The sequence below is a fragment of the Lagopus leucura genome, unplaced genomic scaffold, assembly GCF_019238085.1.
Source record: "Lagopus leucura isolate 7727_CA_CO unplaced genomic scaffold, USGS_WTPT01 Super-Scaffold_100157, whole genome shotgun sequence".
NCBI classification, from domain to species: Eukaryota; Metazoa; Chordata; class Aves; order Galliformes; family Phasianidae; genus Lagopus; species Lagopus leucura.
The window spans coordinates 39,248,678-39,260,994 of record NW_024962334.1 but is presented as its reverse complement, the minus strand read 5'-3'; the positions used below and the strand labels follow the sequence as shown (position 1 = coordinate 39,260,994).

Here is a 12,317-nt window from a genome sequence, read left to right as displayed (position 1 = left end):
GTTGGCTGGCTGGAGGTCATCAGCAGGTTAATGACCTGCAGAATGCTCAGGTCCATTCATCTGGGCCATGCAGGCTTCACATGGCTCCTTCCATCAGCTGTGCCTTGAAGGTGTCAGGTTTGCTTCTCCATGGATGGGACAGTTTAAAGGCCCACACCCGGCTAAAAAGTTTACAGGCCTCCCACCTGGGCATCTACTGTTTAGTTCCTTCACCATAAATGCTCACAGAATCTCATTTCCCACAAGCATAAGTTGTCCTGTGTGCATTCACTTCTCTAGAGCCAATGACTCAGAATCAAGGTGTGGCCTTGCAGTAACAACCCTGTTAACTATTTATTCTGCTAAGACAGAAGTTGAACCAACAACAGCTGTTCATATATGGAAGAACACTGTGCTTCTACTGATCAAGTTACTTTCTCACAGGAGCTTGTCTTCCACAAGGCGATTTGACCCAAAGATGTTTGTACATGCATCAGATGACTCAAGAGAAAGCGTCAACACAGCATTTGGCATTGTTTGGTGTGTGTGCCTCCAGGGAGAAGGATGAAGCCAGACACATGATGCTGATAAGAATTTCTTTTTATGTTATTCCAATAAAAAATACATTCATACAGAAATATAACAATCTTGCAAAAAACAATTTCAAATAAAATCTTGTAAAACAAAATCTTTACAAAAATCTTACAAAGAGATTCTTTAGATAACAGGGTGCTTCAAAAACAAAAAAAGAAATTTCACTAATAGAAACTTTTTCTTAAATTTCAAGCAAAAATGTTTTTTTTTTTTATTTTTTATTTTTCAGCTTGATTGAGGCTCAGTTATCACCTGAACAAAATGTACTTGCTTGTTAAGAAAATTACAGGCATTTGACATATGGCACACAGCCCCACCCCATCCACACAAGTCTGATGGTATTTCACAATTGAGACAAGCCAGTGCAAGTTTAATGGTTTTTGTTTGGGGTAATTTTTTTCTTTTGTTTACTTTCTTGCTTTTCAGAAGTATGGCTAAGCCAAGGACAATGCAAATAAGGAGTTAAAAAACAAAACAAAACAAAACAAAACTCAACTCTAAATAGAAATCCACTTTCTGGAAATTTTAGTTTTTTTTGGGGGGGAGGGGGGAAAGTGCATTTTCAAGCAATTTAAAGTAAAAATGAAATGAGAATGATTTAAGCCTGTGTGTTCCATAGAACCAGATCACTGGCACATACTTTTTCCTAAACCACTTATCTACATACATTTCCAGGAAAGATATACCAACGTATTAGCATAGTAAGCAAGACCAATAATAAATAGAAAAAGAAACAGATCACGTGTTTCATTGCATCAACTGTAGTGAGCTGGTTAAAAAAAAAAAAAAAAAACAAACAAAAAAAACAACTGCTTTTGGACAGACTATTTCTATTCTAGGAAAAAACAGTCTTCATTTTAGCTGAACTATGCAAAATTAGAGCTCAACCACCACAACGACTAGCTCACTCACAAGTCCTTCCATAAGCTGGAAAGCCAAAATATGAGTGTACTTCATCTGCACACAGCTAATATTCTTTTAGCATGCCAATATTCGGTTCATATCATTCTTAAATGGCCACAGATACGCTATTCCAGACAACCTAATAACTACAAAACACAGTCAGCAGTCTGAGAAGGACTGAATGCCAACAAAGCCTTTAGCACACCATTAAGCTAAAGGTAAAGCCTCTAAAAACACTAGATTTTAATAACTGTATCTCTCATTTCTTTGTCTCCTTAATGACCATAATTGGGGGGGGGGGGGGGGGGGGGAGGAATATTTTGATGGGCTGTGGCATTTTCTAGCTATGTGTTCTAAATTTTTTTCCTTTTAAAAAAAATATTTATATATTATCTATATATATACACACATACACAGACTGTACACACAAATATACATACACAATTATTCTTCTGCCCACTTTTAAAAAAAAAAGTAATATAGTTTCTTTCTGTATGACCAACAGATAGCTAGATATATAGATGTGAAACTTGTGCCTTTTAAGCAAATACATCTTTTAATACTTCTGTATCTTTAATATGTATGAAAACTCAACATATTAAGTACAGTTGGGGTGTGTATATACACAGTTGTGCAAGGTCAATATAAAAAGTCTCAAGGTGGCAGAACTGGTCAGGTATTCAATTGGCATATGCATTATACTGTAACACAGTCAAACTGTCTAAGTTAAACAAATACTGTACTGACATGAATGACTTTTCTCTATATTTGTCTTTGTGAAGGAGGACCCTGGAAGTAACCTTTTTTTTTTTCCCTCATATTATACATTTGATACAGTACAATGCCAGGTGAAAAGAGAGCCTTAATAAAGCATGCATCACCCATACCCCTGTATAAGACCCCCTACAAGAGAAGGTCACTTGCATAAGGCACCATTATTAAGGTCAACAGTGCATTAACAGCTAGAAAACCAGAAGTTAGTCCTCAAGGCATAAATAAGAGAAAAATTAGCTGCATGAGAAAAATCAGTTTCTAACCAATAGTGGTTTTATCCACCCAACAGAAAAAATTATTCATGTTCCATACATTATGTAACATTAGACCAATTGTATTTTAGCTGCTCTTAACTGGAATCAAAACTGCAGTCCTGATTAAAGAATGGAAAAGCATATAGTTCCCCAGAACCATGCAATAACTTTTGTATTATAATGAAAAGTTATAGTTGTGTTACATTTGTAAATACACAGCTTATACAATGGATTACAAATGAGCTCTGTAGCAAGTAAAACAAGCTACTTGACACATTGCACGTTTAATAGCTGCACCAGACACCTAAAGCTCCTCTCACACAGGAATGGGGAGGTCCCCATCTCCATTCTGGCATCCTGACTCTTTTTAATTCCCCTTTCCCCTCTCTGTTTTCCCTCTAAAAAGGTGCAGACAGCCCTCCCCCCATCCCTTGGAAATGATTGGTGGTCGTCCCATCTCACAAGATATTCCTCACATACAAGACATTCAGACTTTTTTTTTTTCTCTTACAGTTATAAAACAACCACAAGAAAAAAAATGTGCCTCAGCATACAATCGTCAATAGATCCTCATAGCATACAGTCGCCCAATCATTAACATTCTCAGTGCACATGCTCACGGCAAAGGCTTAGGAGCCACTCAGAAAGTTAGATACCAGTGTATGAGTCCAGGAAACCCCAAACATCACGCACCATGCTTGCTATGCCGTTTCTTACATGACTTATTAGCCCTCAAAAGACCTTCAAGGAAGTGAGGTCCTGGAGGCAACTGGGTAGGGTGCAAAATGGCATGCTTTGGCTGGAACACGCATCCCTCTGCTCAAGGCTCTTCAACCTTGACGCCTCTTAGCCCACAGGATTCACCTCTTGACCTGTTCAGAGGTGTCTCTTCATGTGAAGGGCCAGGTGGTCAGACCTGGAAAAACACCTGCAAGGGAAGAATTGGCATGTTAGCTGGGGGTTGCACCCCTGTATTCTGAGACCCCATATTATGGGCCCCACATTATGTGGGTGCCCCATCCCTGGAGGTATTCAAAGCCAGGTTGGAGGGGACCCTGGGCAATGTGATCTAGTGGGTGGCAACCCTGTCCACAGCAGAGGGCTGGAACTAGATGATCTTACATGTCCCTTCCAATCCAACCCATTCTATGATTGTGTGATCCCAGGGCACATGGAAGTACTCAGTGTCCCCAGGCACCCAGATACTCTACAGGTACCAACAGGTAACACGAGGGATTTCTCAACACTAACGTGCCCCATTGGGCTACAAGCTATACCCAGATTATTTTTTTCCTCCAATATCAAATATAATAATTTCTAAAATTACTAGACACAATTGTGTCCACCAAGAGATTCCTTCACAAATTAATCTCAAGAAAGGCAGCCTAGGTTCACTTTCCACGAAGTGCTAAAAATAACTATTTCTGAAGGTGCATTTCAGTCACATACCTGTCACAGTGACTACATTTAAAAGGCTTGGCACCAGTGTGCTTTCTGAAGTGTCTGGTTAATTCATCACTTCTTGCGAAACGCCACTCACACCCTTCCCATGAACATCTGTAAGGCTTTTCCCCTACAAAGAAAGCAGATTACACGTTAGTCATGACTTCATTCAAAGATCAGTGCTATCCCATTCATTTTTTATGTAAACCTCCTCCACCCCCTAAAGACAGTCAATTCTATTTAACATATCTGAATGTATCAGATGCAAAGAAAGCAAAATTCATCCACCTGATTCCTTCCTAACTCTTGCTGTAACACCACATCAACTGATCTCATTCTTATTGAAAAAAGCGATTTAACAGGTTCACAGGAGACAAAGAAATGCAACCTTCTAACATTCCTGTTTATCTGTAATAGCACCGTGACTCCCAAACAGGTAGCTTAGACCTCAAAGGTGATTACAGACAGCACAGCGAGGCTCCCAAATGCAATTAGGCTACTGTATTGCATCAAAGCTCTCTGTCACACACTCAGCTCCATAACATGCAACCTCCTTCTGCTGAGCCACATTTTCTTGGAAGAGCTTGCATGTCACTTTGAGCATTGCTACTTCAGCATTTGAGAAATACCACTTCCATTCACAGGAATGCTCTCAGCCACATAGCACCCGGACAAGAGCTCTGCAATACCTCTGACGCTGGCAGCTGTTTGTGTCTGCTCAACCACCATGGTTTCATTGGAAGATGTTTCTTCCCCTCAAAATAGACTAATTTTATCGAACTTCTGCTTGACAACGGGAACATCCAAGTTTGCTCAGACTTCCCATAAAAGCCACAAAATGCTGAGCTCATGAGTCAAAACAGGATCTGTTCCTTGAATTCTCTTTCCACGTCATGGAGAAAAATACTGCATAGGTCTTTGCACTGGCACACCAAGAACATCAGGCCAGTTCCTTGCAGTAAGCAATGACAACTAAGCCAAGGCATAGCCCTACACATCTAACAGCTGTCACAGAACGATGCTGAATATTAATACTCAAAAAGCAAATCAGCACACTACTTCAACTATATAATATTCTAGAAGCCTTGAAGAATCCACCTTCCTTACTTTCTTTCCCAATAACACACAGGACTGCTTTTTTTTCCAGTTCAGGCTCCGTAACAATACAGTGCTGTTACTCAGTATTTTGGGATGAAATTATACAGTCATACATTTGCAAGTCCAATTAGGAAGAAACGTTCAAAGAACTACAACAGACCGTGGCTTTCCAAGATTTTTGCTGACATGACAGCACACCAAACTGTTAAATTATTTACAACTATAGCTGTAATTTATAGACTCCAGGCCTTCGGATGTCTGATTGAATAGACCCAATGTAGAGAGGACCATGAAGACAGGTTCGTATGCTACTTTGTGATCTGCCCAACTTTTGGATATGCAGTTCCTGGCTTTTTGTTGTTGTTGTTTTCATTTAGGTTTTTATTTTTATTTTTATTTTTTTTTCCCCCAAGAAAATCTCATTTCCCTTTGCTTTAGTAATAAATGTGCACAGAGGTCTAGTGTGTATTTTGGCCAATGGCTCTTGAAGGCCACACAGATCTGTAGCTTTCCAAGCACTGCCCAGTTAACCAAGCTGTTCCTGTTTGCTATGACAGCGGACTCATCAACAGCCAAGTGCCTTGGTTTTGGCTGGCTGATGAAGGGAATGAGGAAGTGATGTCGTCTGTTCTGGTAAGCCTCTAGCACTATTACATCATCTCTCCAAACCTGGGCTCCCACCCAGCGCTTGTGTAAGCTGTGAAACCCCTATCATCAGGGGTATTCCCTGCAGGACTTGCCAACTCTGAGCGAGCGTTCGGTTACTAACCTGTATGAGTGCGCTGATGTGCTTTCAGATGTGAACTTTTGGTGTAAACTTTCCTGCAACCGTTAAAATGACACCTGTGAACACGCCTTCTGCCATCTGGCGAGGTGTCCCCATTGGTGGGTGTACCTTTTTCTGCAGTCTTTCCAGCGGTACCGGTACGAATTTTCCCCGGTGAATGCAACTCACCCGGCGTACAATTCCATAGCTGGGAAGAAGGCTCCTTGCTCAGCTCAGGAGACGATGGGGGAGTGGAAGTAACAGAAGAACACAAGTTTCCTGAATTGGTTAAAACGTCACTTATAGGGTCAGAGGTAAACTTGGTGGTGGGCGAGAGCTCCTCAGAGCTGTCTGAAGATTCGCTGCTCACATCTGAGTTCAAACTATTGGTCTCTAAGTTCTGACTGGTAGGGCTGTCCTCCTTTGAGACACATGCAGTCTTCAGTTCAGATTCCTCCTTTTTCTCACGTGCCAGAATAATTTTGGTCCAGAGATCCTCTTGGTTATCAAATTTGATTTCAGATGCAGACACATAGCAAGGTTCGCTTTGAAGATACCGTTCCAGCTCCAAACACGTCTACGTGAAAGAAAAGGATAAAAAAGGGAAAAGTTAGAAGCTTGCTTAAAAATGAACCCAGTTGTATTTTACACTTCAAAAAGCATATAGGAATGTAGTGCGTTCGATGTGAGGTTTCTATGTTCAAAACAAATTACAGACTCCTCCAGCTGTAACTAGGTGACTGCCATGATGAAAAGAAATTGGTTCTTGAGACCTGGGCAGGAGTTCAAACGCACAGCTGAAGGTGCAAGTCAGCTTTAGTTTTCAAAATAGCATTCTAATGAGTCACTCAAATTATCTTCGCTCTCATCATAAATCCATGTTTTTAGGAGGCTGACATTGAAAAGGACTGTAGAGAACCACAACAAATAGTCACCCTGCACTCTCACTCCCTGTCTAATGTCAAGTTGTTTGCATCCCTCTTGCACAAACACAAGTCTGAGAGGATCCAAGCGAACACTGTGTGCTGAAACCCCAACGCCCTGTCAGAAAACAAAGCCCTGTTTCAGCATGGCCGCAGAGCTGCTGTCCGTCCTGTGGGGACATCAGTGGAGCAGCAGACATCCTCCCATTTCCTGTGCATGAGAACACAGCACGTCCGACTTTCAAAGAATGTCACTTCCAAGCACGCTGGCATGCACGCCACATTGCTCACACTGCTCTGTGCATGGTTGGAGAAACACGGGGAACTTCAACAACAGAAGTGAGAAAAAGTTCCAGAACAGAAATGTCCTATTCTATACGATGCAAAACGGGAAATTACTCTGAGGTCCTGCTGGGAGTCCCACAATGAACAAGAACTTTATCTACTGGCCAAGAGTACAACTGCATGAGTCATCGCAGTCTTTCTTTCACGCAATGCCAAAGGAGACTTCCTTATAAAATCCTGTCCAGCTGCCAAAAAAGTGCTCTGTTCAAACATACATGCAACAGTACATGGAAAGCTTCCCCCTCTTTCTCCCCCTGACTGCATTCCCCTCTGCTCCATGAAACGAAACAAAACAAAAAACAAAACCACCCTAAATGGGTAAAGCTGTGGCTTTCAGTCAGCTTCAAGTCAGCTCACCTCGCTGACTTTCTAGCCATTTTCAGAGGAGAACAAAAAGGGGTATGAACTGTTATGGCAACAAGCTGATGTTTTGGGATTTTTCTTTCCACTATAGGAAACAATCCATACAGAAGCATTACTCAGAAAAAGGACACACCAAGTTTCCATACCGAACTCTACTTATTTTAGCAAGATCATCATGGTAGCAAAACCTGATCCCAAATGCCACACATTCCCCTCACAGCCCCTTCCCATCTGTCTATGGGAGCACTGCTTTACTAAAGTGGGTCACATGTCGTGGCCAGGCCGGGAGTGTGGGTAAAAAAGGGAAAATAGAAACAAACAACACAAAAACAAGCCCACCACTGCACACACTGTTCATGCATTTGCCTATAATTGGTTTGCAATGCACGCTGGAAACAAAAAAGGTTTCTAGAGGGATGACACAATAGCGTATTGATTTTCCAAGAAAATGGGAGGAAATGCATTTATTAAGATCTTGTTAAAGTTTAATATTCCGGGCTAATTTGAATTCCTCATTAGGTAGATTAGTAATGGGGGCCGGAGCAAAGCTCTCTCCGAGTTTAAATGCCTCTGAAGGCTACTGGGAAAGAGGGCTGGCCCTGCGCCAAGAGCCCGAATGCCTGAAGGAAACTACTTAGCTCCATTTCAATCACGTACTATGGAGCTGCCTCTCTGAAAGGGGAAGGGGGGGAGGGAAAAAAAAAGAAAGAAAGAAAAACCACATAGGATTGCATACAATTCGCATTGCACACAATTAGTAGGCATGTGAAGGTTTGTAACACTTTGCATATCGTTCTTCTCGGGAATTGGAAGGTTGTGAGGCGGTGGCAGGTTTTGGGCTCGGTCCCCGGGACCGAGGTACGGTAGCAGAGCGCACCGCCTTGCTTGGATCAGATTAGGGCACGAAAGGGGGGAAAAAAATAATAAAAAAAAACAACCCAACGAAATATGTCCATTAAAGGGAAGGAGCCTCCGTTCTTCTTCCTTTCCGACCGAGGCAAGCAGCACTGTCATATGACTGACAACTCCGCACAGCTCTCTGTGCTCGGAAACAGCTACATTGTGTATATATATATGTACACATACTTTGTATATATGCGTGTATACACATATTGCTTATATGTGCTTATATACTGTGTACATACATATATACGAAACAATACATACAGATGTGCACGTACTCCGCTGTAAGCTTTTCCCATCGTCGTCAGAAACAATCAATAATAAAATGACAACAACAGTAGACCGCGGCCGGTTCGGTCGGGGCCGTGTCGAACCCCAGCCCCGCAGCACCGCACCGCACAGCGCAACTGCGGGGCTCGGAACGGCCGTGGAAGGACGGAGCCGGAGGATGTGCCGTTCCGTGTGGCCGCCGCGGGACTCTTCGCCCGAAAAAGCGCCGTCTGATCGCAAAGCGAGACACCTGCTTTCCAGCACCTCTGTGCGTTCGTGCTTAATTCTGCCCCAACTCGCTGCTGACACTTGGGTTTGTTTTCTTTTTTTTTTTTTTTTTTTTTTTTTTATTTTCTTGTTATATTGAATGAGGTGCGGAATAAAGAGGGAGGAAAAAAAAAAAAAAAAAAAAGAAGAAAACCGACAATAACAACAACAACAACACCGATATCCTGCTTTACCTGTTGCCAATATTCCTCCAGGGACGGCAAGGCCGAGAAGTAGCCCGTGTCGTGCACAATCTGCAGTTCCTGGAAGATGCTGCACATGGGGAGCACATCCATGTCTCAAGTTGCAACAACAAAGTCCGTGCTGGCGGCCGCGGACACGGACAGCTGCCTCTTGTGTGCGGGGCTCGAGGGGTGTGTGCGGGGGGTGTCAGCCCTCTGCTCTCAGTCTCCAAGCCCCCCCCCTTCCTCCAGAGAAGAAAAAAAAATTGTATATATATATATATATATATACAAATAGATAGAAATTAATTCCTTGGCGAGCTTAGGGAGGAAAAAAGACCCGAAGTTTCATGCAAAGTTTAATTGCACAGCAAGGCAGGACGTCTCCCGAGGCGGCCGCTCTCTCCTCCCGCGGCCGGCGGTGGACACTTGCTCAGGAGCGGGCTCAATATTTGCAAACACGGCGCTGGCTGCAAATGTAACCCCCTGCAAAACTTCCCTATTCAAAGCTGCGCCCGGCCGCTCCGCCGCCCCCGCCCCCGCGCCCTCCCCCGCCCCGCGTGATCCCATGACGCCGCCCGCCGGCGCGGCCCAATCTCCGCCACGCACTCCGCGCCCCGCGTGCCAATGATGTCAGAGCAGCCCAATCGGCTCTCGGCAAGCATCGCGGCTCCTCCTGGCGTGACCGAGCCTGGCCGTGACGGCTCCCGCCATTGGTCCGATTCGAAATTCGCCCCCTCCTGATTGGCGAGTTCGGCTGCGGGCTATTTTTAGCAGGGTATATAAAGCAGGGAAGCGGCTGCTTTTTCTGGGAGGGAGGTGTGTGCTTGTGCGGCGAGTGAGCTCCGCGTACGGGGGGAGGGGAAGCGGCCGCTCGTGGTGCTGCCGGCGCCGAGCGGGGAGGGCGCTGCGGAGCCGTTCGGGCCGTGAGGCGGTCGCAGCGCTGTGCTGAGCAGGGGGTTGCGAGCGTCCGGGCCTGGGGATGGTTTCGTGACTTGCCTCACTCTAAAGACTTTCCCTGAAGGTCTTATGAGGCGGGATCCAGGTGTGTTTGCAGCCTGCGGGGAGGTCTGCTGCGCCTCGTTTTCTCTGTGAGCAGGAATAAATCCTTAGCTCTGTTGTGAGGAGACTACTGCTTGAATGAGGATCTCCAAAGTACCTCTCTGTGACGGTGACCTGCCCCGAGCTCCCAGGCTGCACCTCGGGCAGCACCCTGCAGAACTTCATCCCATTCAGTGTGCGCTTCCACCAAAATAAGTGTTTGTGTGTTGGTGTCCTTAACACTGATCCTCATCAGTAATTTGGATCTCTTTGTACAATTAAACAAAATGCAGTTGTTAGCTTTCTGAAGTTATATTCAGCAGGAGGAACAGACACTGCCAGTGAGCTTCTTTAATAAAAAGGCATCTCATTTTCCAGTGATATTTTCGTTTCTGATTTCCACTTCCCCACTTTTCCCTATTGCTGGTTACCTACAAATGGTAACTTCATGTTTGGTTCATCTGCCCGCTGTCATCTGGGAATTAGTGGTGGTAGGAGTCAAAACATTAGAGGTGAGCTTTCTGCTCCCCAGCCTCTTACATCCCATTAATACAGCCGTTTTTTTTTAGCGCACAACTTCTGCTCCTGTTTGGGTTTTCCTCTGTCTATGGAGAAAAAAAAGCCTAAAGTCAATAATAACATTATTGTAGGGTCACAAAAACAGACTGATGCTGAAGATCCAGAACTCAAATCCGGAAAACTGAGCTTGCTTAGTAAATAATTTTTTTTACTTGGCTTCACATGGTCAATCACATGAATATATTTCCAAAATTGCCTTGCTAACCCCAGATAGTCCAGAAAGTTTGGGTCAGCTTCTGACCAAAACCTTATCCTCCAAAGAAATGTACAGGAAGAAACAATCCATCACCAATAATAATAATAATAAACCTTCTTAAGAAAGTGGATTATGCACCTAATTTGAGCATACTTTTAGCTGTGTGAAGTGTTTTGTGGCCTGGGCTTCAGAGTGTGTTCTAGTCATATATAACTCATATATAACGTACCTCTGGAAATCCTTAGTGTTTGTACAACTGACCTGTTCCCTCTTTGGGTAAGCTTTTAGTTTCAGACAAAGGGACAGTGAGTGCCACTGTCTGCTATTTATTTATTTGTTTATTTTAAGCTCACCTGTTTTTAGCTGTGTTTCATATGCCAGAGGTCTGGGCTCCTTGCAGGCTGGGTGAGGTTTACATGTGGAGTTTGAAGCGTATGGGCTTCAATCCCAAGTGTGAAAGAATAGGCAAGACTGTAGCATGAACAAATTTGGTGTTCTTACTCAGTGTATTTTTATCAGGAATTAAAATGAAGTAGTGAGTCAATAAAATGCTGATGTTTGGGAGACACTTCCATGGAATTGAGCTGAAGGGAGAGGTGCCAACAGTGGCCAGTCTGAATGAAAGGATGGAGTGTGAATTAAAGGCAATTTATTCCAGTCTGTGGAGGATATTAAATATGAGGACAAGTTTTAATAGGACTCAAAATGAAAGAAAATGAATTAAAAATACAGTTTAATCATAATGACTTTCTTTAACCTATACATAGGAGTAAAATTTCAGATATCCATTTTATATTAATGGCATTGTTTTGAATCATGAGCCAGGGTAGAATTTACCTTGAAAACTTTAAATGAAAATATGTTCTAAGTAAAAAGAAAGAAAAAGAAAGAAAACAGTCAGTCCCTTGGGACCACAGCACTTTATTTAGATGTGCCAAGCAGGGACAGCGGCATCTTGATCTAGAGCTGAGGGCTGTTCATTGACGGTAGTGGTGAAGGGTGTCGAAGCATGTGTACAGAACAGGCAGTGCTAATGGGCAGGGAAGGAATACAGCTATTTAGCTCCTTGGATAGATTTCTTATGACTGCTTTACAGCTGAATCTGGATGTGTGCCCCTGATTAAGTGGAGGTAGTCACAGACTTACTTTCTGTAAGTGTGTTTTTAACTCTATATGATCTGTCATCTACAAAAGTAGCAAAAAAATGAGTATGTATTATATAGGATTAGTCCAAAAGCCAGTGCTCTGCTTGCAGAGTTGCACAATGATTCTTAAGTAAGACTGTCCAACAGCTAGGGTAATCAGCCAACTTATCCCTCTAAGGTCATTGATTTACGAATAGGTGTAGGAAAAGAAAGAAAGAAAGAAGGAAAGAAAGAAAGAAAGAAAGAAAGAGAGAGAGAGAGAAAGAGAAAGAAAGAAAGAAAGAAAGAAAGA

General features: G+C 43.2%; 1 protein-coding gene across 2 annotated transcripts; it reads right to left on the bottom strand.

Annotated features, from left to right (window-relative positions):
- Positions 1 to 1,342: 1,342 nt before the first annotated feature.
- KLF6 (Kruppel like factor 6) lies at positions 1,343 to 9,565 on the bottom strand. 2 transcript variants are annotated; one of them, XM_042889041.1, is made up of 4 exons: positions 9,077 to 9,565; positions 6,001 to 6,388; positions 3,954 to 4,077; positions 1,343 to 3,432 (listed from the first exon to the last, which is right to left on the bottom strand). In XM_042889041.1, exons 1-4 carry the CDS (start codon positions 9,176 to 9,178, stop codon positions 3,381 to 3,383), a joined length of 666 nt encoding a protein of 221 aa, XP_042744975.1. In that variant the 5' UTR covers positions 9,179 to 9,565; the 3' UTR covers positions 1,343 to 3,380. The 2 variants fall into 2 exon arrangements, with proteins under 2 accessions (XP_042744975.1, XP_042744974.1); XM_042889040.1 differs by having other exon boundaries at positions 5,815 to 6,388; positions 9,077 to 9,563.
- Between the last annotated feature and the right edge of the window lie 2,752 nt (positions 9,566 to 12,317).